The sequence below is a fragment of the Microplitis demolitor genome, chromosome 2, assembly GCF_026212275.2.
Source record: "Microplitis demolitor isolate Queensland-Clemson2020A chromosome 2, iyMicDemo2.1a, whole genome shotgun sequence".
Classification (NCBI taxonomy): Eukaryota; Metazoa; Arthropoda; class Insecta; order Hymenoptera; family Braconidae; genus Microplitis; species Microplitis demolitor.
In genome coordinates, this window is record NC_068546.1 from 5,327,900 (window position 1) to 5,340,171 (window position 12,272).

The 12,272-nt window shown below is 27.6% G+C and overlaps 1 protein-coding gene across 3 annotated transcripts; it reads right to left on the reverse strand.

Moving 5' to 3' along the window:
* Positions 1-323: 323 nt before the first annotated feature.
* On the reverse strand, positions 324-11,763 carry LOC103568764 (cilia- and flagella-associated protein 410). 3 transcript variants are annotated; one of them, XM_014441200.2, is made up of 10 exons: positions 11,314-11,761; positions 11,037-11,102; positions 8,555-8,722; positions 8,203-8,365; positions 7,965-8,033; positions 6,336-6,458; positions 6,023-6,127; positions 2,727-2,999; positions 521-607; positions 324-449 (listed from the first exon to the last, which is right to left on the reverse strand). In XM_014441200.2, the coding sequence occupies exons 1-10, from the start codon at positions 11,391-11,393 to the stop codon at positions 339-341; spliced, it is 1,245 nt and encodes a 414-aa protein (XP_014296686.1). In that variant the 5' UTR covers positions 11,394-11,761; the 3' UTR covers positions 324-338. The 3 variants fall into 3 exon arrangements, with proteins under 3 accessions (XP_014296686.1, XP_014296688.1, XP_014296687.1); XM_014441202.2 differs by lacking the exon at positions 6,023-6,127 and having other exon boundaries at positions 11,314-11,763; XM_014441201.2 differs by lacking the exon at positions 7,965-8,033 and having other exon boundaries at positions 11,314-11,762.
* Between the last annotated feature and the right edge of the window lie 509 nt (positions 11,764-12,272).

Below are 12,272 nucleotides of genomic sequence, written 5' to 3' on the forward strand. Positions count from 1 at the left end.
TTGTCATTTGTTAATTTTGATGTATAATCAATTGATGGATCATCTGTAAATTTATCACCAAACCCACGAGATGTCGGCATTGAATTTAATAATGGACTTTTTTCTCCGGTCATTTTATCATGTTCTCCAAAATAACGCGGACTTGGATCAATAGAAACATTTTTGGTAGGTCTTGTTTTAGTTTCACAGTAACAAAAATCATCAAAACGATCTAAATCAAGAGGTATTGTATTTAAAGAATCAGTATAATCAGGACTTGGTGCCATTGACTCGACACTGGCCATTGATGATGGCAACATCGCCGTACCCCGAGTAAGATGGGGACGGCGTCAGATACATCATTCTTCTAATTCGTCCATTCTGTTGCGAACTGCCATTTCGACAACTTCCAAACTTGGGTAATCTAATTCTTTCACAAGACACAAAACAGCAGATAAAATGTTTGAATTCTAAAAAAAAAATGATTGTTTATTAGATAACATTATACTCATTAAATAAAACAAAAAAAGAATTTACTTACTCTCGTAACAGGTCTCCTGTGATAATGAAACCGGCATTTATCTTTCTCCGAATGTCGCACCCAACCTGGCATTTCTCTAGGATCCTCCTGTATTAAAAATAAATAATAAATGAAATAGTTAAGATAGAATTCAGTTTCATACAATTCAAGTGGTTAACCCTTTGTTCATTGCGTTATGAGCGCAGCGCCGCAATTTCTATTAAGGGGGACCACTTGTGTAAAATTAAAAAAAAATCCATTTTTTTTAGTAGATATCATAGAAATCTAACTATTGTATTGGTCCTCGTGAGGCAACTTTTCAGAAATTTTATTATTTATCCATTGAAATTTTTGAAATTTAGCTATTGCATTAGTTCTCCTACTTTTAAGTAAATTCATGAAAGTGTTCGAGTTCATATTATTGCTATGTAACATTTTTAAAAACAAAAAATTTCAACTCAAGTAGTTGTAACCAATTTTATTTTATTGAGGGTATATAAATAATATGATATATCAATAACAAGAATAATAGTAAAGCACTCTCTAATGCTTCGCATTATGAGTCGTGCAATATCAATGATGATAATAATATGATGGTAATAATAATATAGCTATTTTACATATTTTAATAATATTATTCTCTATAAATGTATTTTTTATCGTACATTATCAGGATTTCTCGGTATGTTCATTTGAAAGGTTGTGTTAGGAATTTAGGTATGGTAATCGTGAATGAAGCAAATCAATTTATCAAACAAATGAAAATTATTTCTTTTTATTCAAATACGCGCTCTAGGGTATGTCTTCACTCGCAAGAGATTTAGCTTAGACTAACTCATTCTTTTAATATTATTTAACACTGAGGTCTAACAACCTCTCCTCTTTTTGTATAACAAAGATGTCTAAGTTCAAAATATATATATACATGTGTGCAAATGAAGAAAAACATATTGCCTTGCATTTACTTGGAACATGGGCCGTCAAGTCATAAAATTTGATCCATGCTAGCTTTCTTTTCCTTAAGTAAACATATACATATTTTGAACTAAACTAAAATATATATGTACTACGACTTAAATGCAACACTGTTCGAAGTATTATTTCGAACAGAATATTTAGTAAAAGAGAAATATTAAATAAAATATATATAAGAATAAAGATTGATTTTTGTACAGAGAATCCAACAGGTTGAAATAACTAAATAATGAGAAATCTACTTCCATTTCGGCTGTTGAATGGCCTTTTTTTTTTGCGTATTCCGATAGTCTATAAGGTAAGAGACCCAGTACCCGATTACTCATGTATTTGGGTCCACTGCGTTTTCGTTCCAAGACAATTCATCCCCGACAATTCATTCCCTGACAACACTTTCCCGTGACAATTCAAACCTGCGACAGTTCATCCTTTGACAACTCATGCCCACTAATTTATCTCTTGATTTCAATATTTCAGGTAGAAATTCCAAATATTCCAAAAATACAATCGTAATGTGAAGAGCATAATTTTTTTTATTTTTATCACGGACAAAGAAATCGAAAAAAAAAAAAAAAATAGAATATTCGTTGACACGATTTCATGTACTTTGTGCATATTTGTAACTGTAGAAATAGACACACACACGAATAAGGGTGAAAAATAGCGTTCCTTTTTCACGAATGTAATGTATGTGCAATTATGAAAAAAAAACCAACACAAAGCGTGCGAAACAGCGCCCTTTCTTCACAAATTTTGTTTGTTTGTAATTACTATAGTTAGTAAAATTTGAAAAAAAAAATTTTTTTTATTTATAATGAGTTCAGATCTGAATTTCATCACGAAACTCCGATTGTGACACATATATGACTTTCATTGCCTTTAAATTAGATGTGGGATGACTTCGATAGAAACTTGACTAAACTTTCACTATATTAAACATTTTGTAAAATTTGTTGATTTATAAATTACCAATAAATTTTTTCTATCAAGTACTTGACTTACGTAAAGCAGTTTCAATTGTAAAATTAATTTAGTGAATGAACTTCAAAATCATTTGGATCAAAATTTGACTGAGTCATAATTCTGCCGTGATTAAAGTTGTTGATACAAATTTATGATGAAAGTCATATTTGTGTTATGATCTGAGTTTCATGATGAAATTAAGATCTAAATTCATTGTGAATATAAATTTATTTACATGGGAAGCTATGTAAGTTGGACTAAATTACATATACTTTGTAAAACTACTAACCCTTTCACTGTTTTGGTGAGCAGACGTTCGTCTTGATTGATGTAATTCCTCATAATCTATTTGTCTTCTGTCTTCACATTCATAAATATTTCGATCTATAGATCGTCTTTCATCGCCATACTCGTTGACAGAGTAAGCTGTTCTTGGTGACGGCAGAACTTGCTGCGAACGATGAGTATTAGGTTCACTCGATCTCTCGTACTCAGCACTATAACCGCGACGATCTTCATAATCTCCATTCTGTTTTGCAACAGCTGGACGATCATCGTAATCCTATAATTAATTTGTATTAAAAAAAATCAATAATGATTTTAATTTAAGTATAAATAAAATAACAAAAAAAAAACTGCTCGGTATTGAATATCCGTAAACATATTGAATATCAATATTCCATTTTATTTCTCATTTTAATTGATACTGAAATTTTAAGTTCCCGGGAAAAAAAAATATTTATAATTATATACTTATATATATGTAATTCATATATAATTATATATAGAAAATAGCTCGATGTTATTATATATAATTATATATAAATATATTGTTACATTCTGGTTTTAATTATATTTAAATAAAAATGTTTAGACATTTTTTTTTTTAAGTTTTTATTCACCACGGTGGGCGAATAAATGCTCCGACACTTCTTAAAATCATAAATAAATCAACAAGTCGTTACTTTGTTAGTGAGATTATTTATTTTCAATGCCTACAATGTAACGGAAATCTCTCGCGATAAGAAAATCACCGTGGCTCGAGAATAGTCTAAACAGACGACGATGCCTGGGACCTGGGTCATATCACGACGATTCTCTCACAGGGAACCTGAGATGTAACGTAAACATTTTGACGAATGTATATTATCAAAGAGCGACAGATCAAGGCAGTCAATCACAAGATTTAGTAGAGCTAAGAACTCTTCACAAACGTACTGGCTTGATGCTATCACTCGGACTTCAAGGCAAAAATACATATTAGTATTTTATTTGAAATACGCACTCCTTATTTAAAGTCTGGGCGCTGATACCGGCAGCCCAGGCGCTTCCTTTTCGGATCCAGAAATTCGTGTCGAGAAACCGAAGTTCAGGCAAGAAGGCTTAGCTACGTCGCGTGTTCCGGACTATAACCGAAGACCTTGAGCGATCCCACGAACCGTCCCAGTTATGGGTTACTTCCACGTCGGACAGTTTTCGGATACCGGTGCCAAACCATCGGGTTCAAGTGAAATTGCATCGACAGGTTCAAAAGTTTCATTTAGATATAAAGATACGTCTGGGAAATGAGAGCTCTTAATATGTATTAACATTAAGAGGTTCCGAATTGCACTTTTCTATTTTCTATAAGAATAATAGGGAAAAATTTTTTTTTTGTGCACCTTCTGAATTTCATAACTAGCTAATGATGCGTCGTAGGAAAAAATTGCAGACCTATTTTCGTAGGGAATAATGCTCTACAAAAAAAGTTTCTAATCATTTTTTGATAAATCCATCTGTTCAAAAGTTATTTAAGCTTAATGTCAAATTTATAGTAAATTTTGAGATTTCTTTACTTTTTCGGAGAAACTATCAGACAAATTATCTACAAAAAAGATTCTATGACATTTTGTGATAAATCTGATAGTTTCGCCGGAAAAGTAAGATCTAAAAATTTACTGTAAATTTGACTTTAAGTTCAAATAACTTTTGAACCTGTTTTCGATAAAAAAAAAATTGTTTTTTTTTAAACACCCTAATATAAAATGACATAAATTGTACATAATTGTATGTAATTAGGTAATTACATATAATTATATATGATTGTATATAATTGCATATAATTATGAGTAATTGAATATCATTACATATAATTATCGTGGTGACGCAGATACAATTATATAGAATCATATCATTTTACAGAAATGAGCTATAGAATATATGCATTCTAAACAGCAAAGACTCCCTTCATTGTTTTTTAATCCCTGAAAAATGTGTAAAATATAAATGTCGTTATATATTGGGCCATTTTTCACACATAATTATATATAATTTTTTTTTACCCGGGTTGATTATTGAATAAATTAATTGAAAAAAATAAAAAAAATTATTGCGAACAATAAAAATTTAATTGTTAATTTTTAAAAACGCTTAGCAATTAATATTATAATAAAAGATTAAAAAGTAGCGAATGAAAGTATAAGCTAAGTAGAATTACAATCGTGGCAAGGTAAATCACATGCTCTAATTCTGTTGCGTAAATAGAGATTATCGTTTCATGTCAGTGTGCATAACGAAAACGTATTATTTATTGTTTGAATTAAAACGAATTCGAAATTGAAAATAATTTCTCTTATCGCAATATAAATTTATCATAAATAAGGTAAAAGTCTATACCCGCTCAGTATCAATAGTCGCTCACATTAACTTTTTAATGCATTTTTTATAATTTAAAAAAAAAATTTCAACTAAAAAAATTATTATTGATAAATAATTATTTATGAATCTAAATATATTAAAATATGATGTATCAAATTATTTTATAATAGATTATAAATTTAAATTAAGTGACTGTTTTGAAAATCGCGCTTAGTCGGGCATTTTTTACTTTGACGATTATTCGTTAGATTCAATTTAGGCTACGTCAAATTTTTTAATAATTGTTATAACTATATCTTATTAAATACATTTTTAAAATTCATGAAATTTTATATTATGAAAAATTAAAGTAATGTAATTTATAAATTATTTTCCAAATCAATAAACTTATCATAGTTTAATTGATATTGTCTTTGAGCGACTATAGGGCCATGTGTTGATCGAGTAATGGTACATCGCAACTTTTAGTGAGTGACTATGGGTACACTCAAGGATGTTATTTAAAAAATTAATAATAATTAACTATCAATATTACTCTTCAAACTAAAATTTTATTCTAATACTTAAAACTATAAAAAAAAGTATGGTTTTTTATTTTATTTAATCATTTATATTGAGTGATTTAATCTCACTGCAATTAAAAGTGAGCGGATATAGCGGCTTTTACCTTAATGCGGGTAGATGTTTTTATTTAAAAAGTTTAAAATTAGAAAATTAAGTCAAGTTCCGATTAAATTTTTTTTTCAATTTTCGGATAAAACTTTTTTTTTTAAAACCTCACAATTATAATTAAAAATAACTAATGTACAGTAACTGTACTAAAATGTCTTAATTAAAAATTGTTAATTATCTGCATTAGGGTATTAATAAAAGAGAATTTTTATCGGACTTTGAATTAATTTTACACGTAAATAATTAATGCTGTTCTTTCTAACATAAATTTTATACCTTAGGAAATTCAGGAATGTTATTCTGCAAGCTGTGTCCATTGGTACGTAATTCAATTTTAGCTGTTTCATCTTTTACTTGATTTTTAGTTTGTCCATTTTGAAGCTGTTAGTTATTATTAATAATTGTTAATAATTATCAGTTTATTTTAAATAAAAATAAATAAATATTAATATAAAAAAGTATTAACACATAAAAGTTCAAGCTTTAAAGTTCAAGCCGCTTGAACCGCAAGATTATTTTGGTCTTAGAAAAGCTGTAAAGTAAATATTTATAAAATATTAGATAAATATTTATTTAAAAATATATTTACGTCATAATTGTAGTGATGATTATTTTGAGAATATTGATGAGGAGATGATGCATTATAATTAGCATTTCTTCGATCAGTATCTTGATATTCTTCATGAACTTGATGAGGATCCTCATAACTTCTCTGAAAAAATTAAAAAAAAATCCATAATCAAATGGACGTAGAAAAGCAATAACATGTCACCTCACAAAAAATTAATATGGAAGATTATTTTACCAAATGATTCCTTACTGACCAAAAAATATTTTTTAAATAATTTAGCGTAAAAAAAAAAAAAATAATAAAATCCCGAAAATTGATAACATAAATTAATTATCTAAAATGTAACTTTTCGGAAAATTAAATTGAGTAACTTGAGTTTAAATACTAGATTGAAAGGGTCATTGACTGATTATTCTATTACAAGTTGGAAATTTTGTTGTACTGTCGACTACCCGTCATAAGCCTGGTCTAGGGGACGTAGGGGAAATTTTTTTGGGGATTTCTACCACTACCGTGCGTTTAGTTTTGTTCTCGACTATTCGTTATAAGCCTTTATTATTTTATATGATTTTAAACGCCATATTTAAGTTTTGTTACATACACGATAATCCCGATTTTTCTGGTGCTTATAGCGTTAAAATAAATACTCATATTTTTACACAAATAACAATTATAATGATAACATTATAATAACATTTTTGAGAATTTAACTATTTTATACTTCGTAATAAAAAATTTAATTTTTTATGGATTTCCTTATTTTAGATCCTCAAGTTATTCTATTTCTTTTTTTTTTTTTGCTGAGAATTGATTAATAAAAGCACAAGGAAGTAATTTGTGTTTGAATAACTTGAGATAAATTTTATCAAACATAGTTTTAAAAAGAGTCCGATCTTTTTTCTCTATCAAACTCAAATCGACGAATGATACTATCTTAGTTGGGTTCTATGCGTTTTGGTCCCCGAACAAAATATCCCCGACAAGTACCCTTGGACAAAATGTACTTGGATAACCCTGATTAAACAAAATAATCCACTCAATGATGAATGTATATCTATATAGTAGTAAATGTATATCTATATAGTAGTAAAATTCAATCGGTTTGAATTGTTTTAAATCATTTCTAATCGTTTTATATAAACGCATACACTTATAATAGAACTATATCATTTATTTAAAGAAAATTTGACAAATACTTTTTCAAAAATTTTTGGGATTGAAATAACATAAAAGTTAAAAAATGATACAAAAATAAAGGAATTTCTCAAAAAATACAATAGTATTTTGTCTGGAGATCAAAATGCTTGTTAACTTTTTCTGCACTTGTGTATTAAATAGAAACTGTATCCACGTTTTTCTCTTCAATAAATAAACATTTTTGAAAAATAAAAACGTAAATTGATGGATTAACGCATTGAATTCTTAATTTTGCGATTAGAGGATTAGTTTGCAGTTTTTGAACAAAAATTGCTGTAGATCCTTCTTAAATCTTTAAACGCAATTTTTGTTTTAAATGATGTCTATGTTAATCGAAACATCATTGATTATCGACATTCAAATAAAATTTCTTTTTCTTGAAGTCTTAATTACAATTTTCAACTTAACTTGAATATTTTATTAGATAAAACGATTAAATATTTTTTTTACCTGGTCGCTAGATGAACTGTATCTCCTATTTCTCTCTAATACAACGTCGTCAATGAACTCAGCGACTTCCTGATTATAAGCATTAGTAACACACAATATTAGTAACAAAAAAATCAATTTTTTAAATAAATAAAATAAATTAATATGTAAAAATGATTAATTTTAGTATACAATTATAATGTTTTTAAACATGCAGGGATCGCTGATATTTTTTAAATAGTTTATAATTAAAATTTACCTCAGGACTTGCTGGATCTGAATGTGGGGGTGACGCATCCATACTCAGAGGATGGACAAGAATTTTTCCCCGTGATAATGCAACATTTATTTCATCAGCAGTTACAAATTTATCATCAAGCTTTTCTAAATTTGGTAGAGCTCTAATTACAGCCATACGATATCTAGAATAATAACAATTAGTGATATTTATTAATACAATTCAAATGAATCAGTATTAAGGAAAATTATTTAATAAGAGAAATTTTGTAATAAACGTTGTGCACACTTAGTATATTATTAAAGTAAAAATATAAAAAATATAATGATTAATTACAAATGATATTTTATAATATTTTTATACGGTTTCTTACCCCTCTCTTTCAGCGCAAGGATTTTCTTCAAGCCATAAATTACGAAGGTTTGGTAAATTTTGTAAATAACATATTTCATTTAAATCTGTTATGTTATTTCTTCTAACAAATAAATCTTTTAGATTTGAACAGAATTGAAAATCTGATAAGCTGTTTATTTTGTTGACGCTGAAATATATAATTATAATTCATTATTAAGAATGTATTTGTACCGTTAATTACTTATTACATTACTAATTATTGGTTAATATGAAGCTTTATAGATTTAAATTATTATACACAATAGAAAATATTTTTAACCCTTCATCGCGCGGTCTCGCCAACCTTCGTTAGTCGCGCCGATGCGTTCCGCCGCCATTTATTTAATATTTCGGTGTTGCCGAGTATCATAACTATGATTTTTTAAAATTAAAACCACACAAGCTTGCACAACTAGGGGATGAAGCTGAAGCTAGCGGCCGTAATAAGTAGCGGCCAGAAATTTTTTGCGTGGCCGCTACTTATTCCGGCCGCTAGCTTCAGCTTCATCACGACTAGGCGACTAAATTGTAATTTTCTTAATAATTTTTTTACTAAAATAAAGACCAGCAGAAAAAAATTTTTGCTTATGTCCGGATTTGAAACCTACTACGCATTAGATTTGTCTAGTTTTGAAAACAAGCGTGGATTTTAATGTCTAAGAATTAAGTAGCATTAAGAAAGTGAAGCAGATAATTTTCAAATGAAACTTTTGCACAGATAAATTCCTAAATTATATAAAATGATTTATTTGAAATATCAAGTTATTATTATTCGGGTATGTTTTTTGTTAGGAAATTTCAGTTAATTTTTTAGAATTTCTCATGTGAAATTTCTATTTACTACATAAGCGTACCGAGGAACGCTTCGCTTGTTTACATATTTGTGAGAAAAATAATAGATGTTATATATATTTTCTTAAATATACGCGGGAAAAAAAATTCTTGGTACAAGAATTTTGCTTTAGGAAATTAAAACAAAAATTTTCTTGGTACTTGAAAAAAAATCTTGACGCAAGAAATTTTTTCCTAGGAGTATCCTATAAAATGCAATATTTCTATGGCAAATTTCCCGTATTTTACGGTAATTTACGGTAAATAGCGGTAAAATATAGCGATTTTTCGTAATTTGTAAGATTTTTACCGTAAGCACAGTATGATTTTTTACTTTTATAGTATTACAGTGTAATATTTTAGTTTATGGTAAAATACCGCAGACTTTCCGCAAATTTACGGTAAATATGCCACACTTTTGTAGGAAACTACTGTACTTTTGCCGCAAAATGACAGTAATTTACTGTAAAATCGCGGAAAGCCTACGCTGTTTTATTGTTAAGTAAAGGCTTGCATTATAAAACCGTAAAAAATACACGAAAAAAATGATTGATAATAATTGTAGTTCAACTTCTAATTATTTATATTATATTCAATAACTAAAGTCGTTTCAATCAGTAAAATTATGATTTTAATGTTTAAACTGCTATAATTAACAGTTAATCGTTGAAAGATACTGCTTGGCTATTTAAAATTACTACTTAAACCTTAAAAAACTACAAGATACTTGTCAAAAAAATGTATCTGTTATTAATTTCTCACGTTCTACTCAGTAATATTTATTGAGATTCGGTCTAGGCACGCTGTTGACGAGAATCTCAGTAATACTTACTAATATTTTTTTTCCGTGTAGAAAAACACGTGGGGTTTACGGTAAAATTTACACAAATTTCGGTAATTCGCCGTAGAAATACCGCATTTTACGAGTAATTACGATAATTTACCGTATTTTGGAACCACTAGAGAATAATACGATAAATAAAAATTGTTTTAGGACCCTTCTTAATGGAAACGATTTAAAACGATTAGGAAAAAAAAAAATTTTAATACTTTTGAATGATTTTGAATACTTGGAATACTTTTGAATCGCCTTTCTTATGGACATTTAACATTGTAAATCGTTTCGAATCGTTTTTTTTAATCAGGGGACGAGTAAAAAATTTTTAGCGCCAAAAAATCATTTATTCTGTGTATTATTAGGAAACTCAATTTGTAGTTTTTTGTAAATGTTTGGTTTCTAAACTAAAAGCCGCATATATTTATTTATTTAGAAGAATTTATTATAGAAGAAAACGTGATGTTTTTTCAAAGGTATAGATAAAAAATAATTTGATGATTTAAAATGAATGATTTTATAAAATTATAAATTCAAATAAAAAGTATACGAAATAGATTATTAAATAATAATAGTATTTGCTGAGTTTGAAGGATTTAAAGTAGGTAGAACAAGCTATTCTGAAGAAACGTGTAGGCTCAGTGGCCTTGAAGTTGAACAAGCATCAAGCAATCACATGCATATGTAAAAAAAAAAAAAAAAGGAAAACATTTATTGAATTGTCTTTTAAAGGTAAAGCAGTTAATCGATATCTAAAGTAAATAAATTACTTAATACTTTATTTCTAAATCCATACCTCAGTGATAAAACTTCGACTTTTTTTAATTCACGTAAAATACTAACATCTGTTAATTCGGAGCCCCTGAAATAAAAACAATAATTAGGTTTCATATTTTAATTTTGTAGTTAATTTTATATTTAAAAAAAATTTTTTTAATTTCAAGAAATAAATAAAAAATTTACTTTGTAAAAATTATAATTAATGGAAAATATTTAAAAAAATTTTTACAATAAATTGTATTTATATATATTTAGTTATTTATATAAATAAATAAAATCAGAGTATTACTTACCAACAATTGAGTTTTTTAACAGCAGTAAGATCCGAAATTCGTGATCTAGCAACAACCATTTCTTCCGTTAGTCTCACCATTGTGAACCATTTAACTTTTTATTATTTTCACAAATTAATACAAAGGAAAATTAAATAACACCGTCAATAAATGAATTTATAATGAAACTTTCAATTAAACGAGTTTGGTGACAGATATTAAGATATTATTACGACTAAATAATCAGTATTTGATGAAATGAATACTATGTATTAGAAAACATAGTTTATTTATTAATTTGTTTTTTTTTTTAACTATAAAATAATTTCTCACGTTTGAAAATAATTGTTTATGAAGAGATTACACAAACCATACGTCATCATGGTTCTTGGTCGACTGCTATGAAACAGGCCGTGAACAAAATGTGAATAGAAATGTGCGGAGTGTAAAATCACAGACAATAGAAATAAGAGACGGGAAGTTAGAAAAAATCAATGTAATTTATTAGTACTATATATATTCTGTTTTTACACACTTACTATACGTATGAAGATAAAGTAAACATCTATTGTTGTAAATCGATAAGAGTGAAATCTTTATTACCACCATATTAAAATATAAACAGAATTAAATTTTTAATTCTATTTAATTCAGATAAATTCTGTTAATTCGGTACCTAACTTAAAAATGAATTCTGTCTAATACGGCAGGAAAACTAAAATTTGTCCAAATTAAAACGAATTTAAATAATTCTATTCGGTTTAATTCTGATTAATTCGAAAATAATTTTCCAATTTCTGGTTTCGAATCCGAATTAAACTGAATTAAAATGAATTTGAAATTTTTAAATCGGTTTTATTCTGTTTAATTCAAATTCAAATTTTCAATTCAGTTGAATTCTGTTTAGCAGACTTCGACAGAATATAACAGAATTAAAATTTTGAATTCGATTGAATTCAGTTGTTTAATCAAGGTTGGTG

Coding starts and splice junctions, on each gene's coding strand:
- LOC103568764 (XM_014441200.2), bottom strand. CDS start 11,393: ATGGTGAGACTAACGGAAGAAATGGTTGTTGCTAGATCACGAATTTCG. Junction 8,723..11,036: donor GTCGAAGTTTTATCACTGAG/GTATGGATTTAG, acceptor TATATATTTCAG/CGTCAACAAAATAAACAGCT. Junction 6,128..6,335: donor ATCATCACTACAATTATGAC/GTAAATATATTT, acceptor AATAACTAACAG/CTTCAAAATGGACAAACTAA.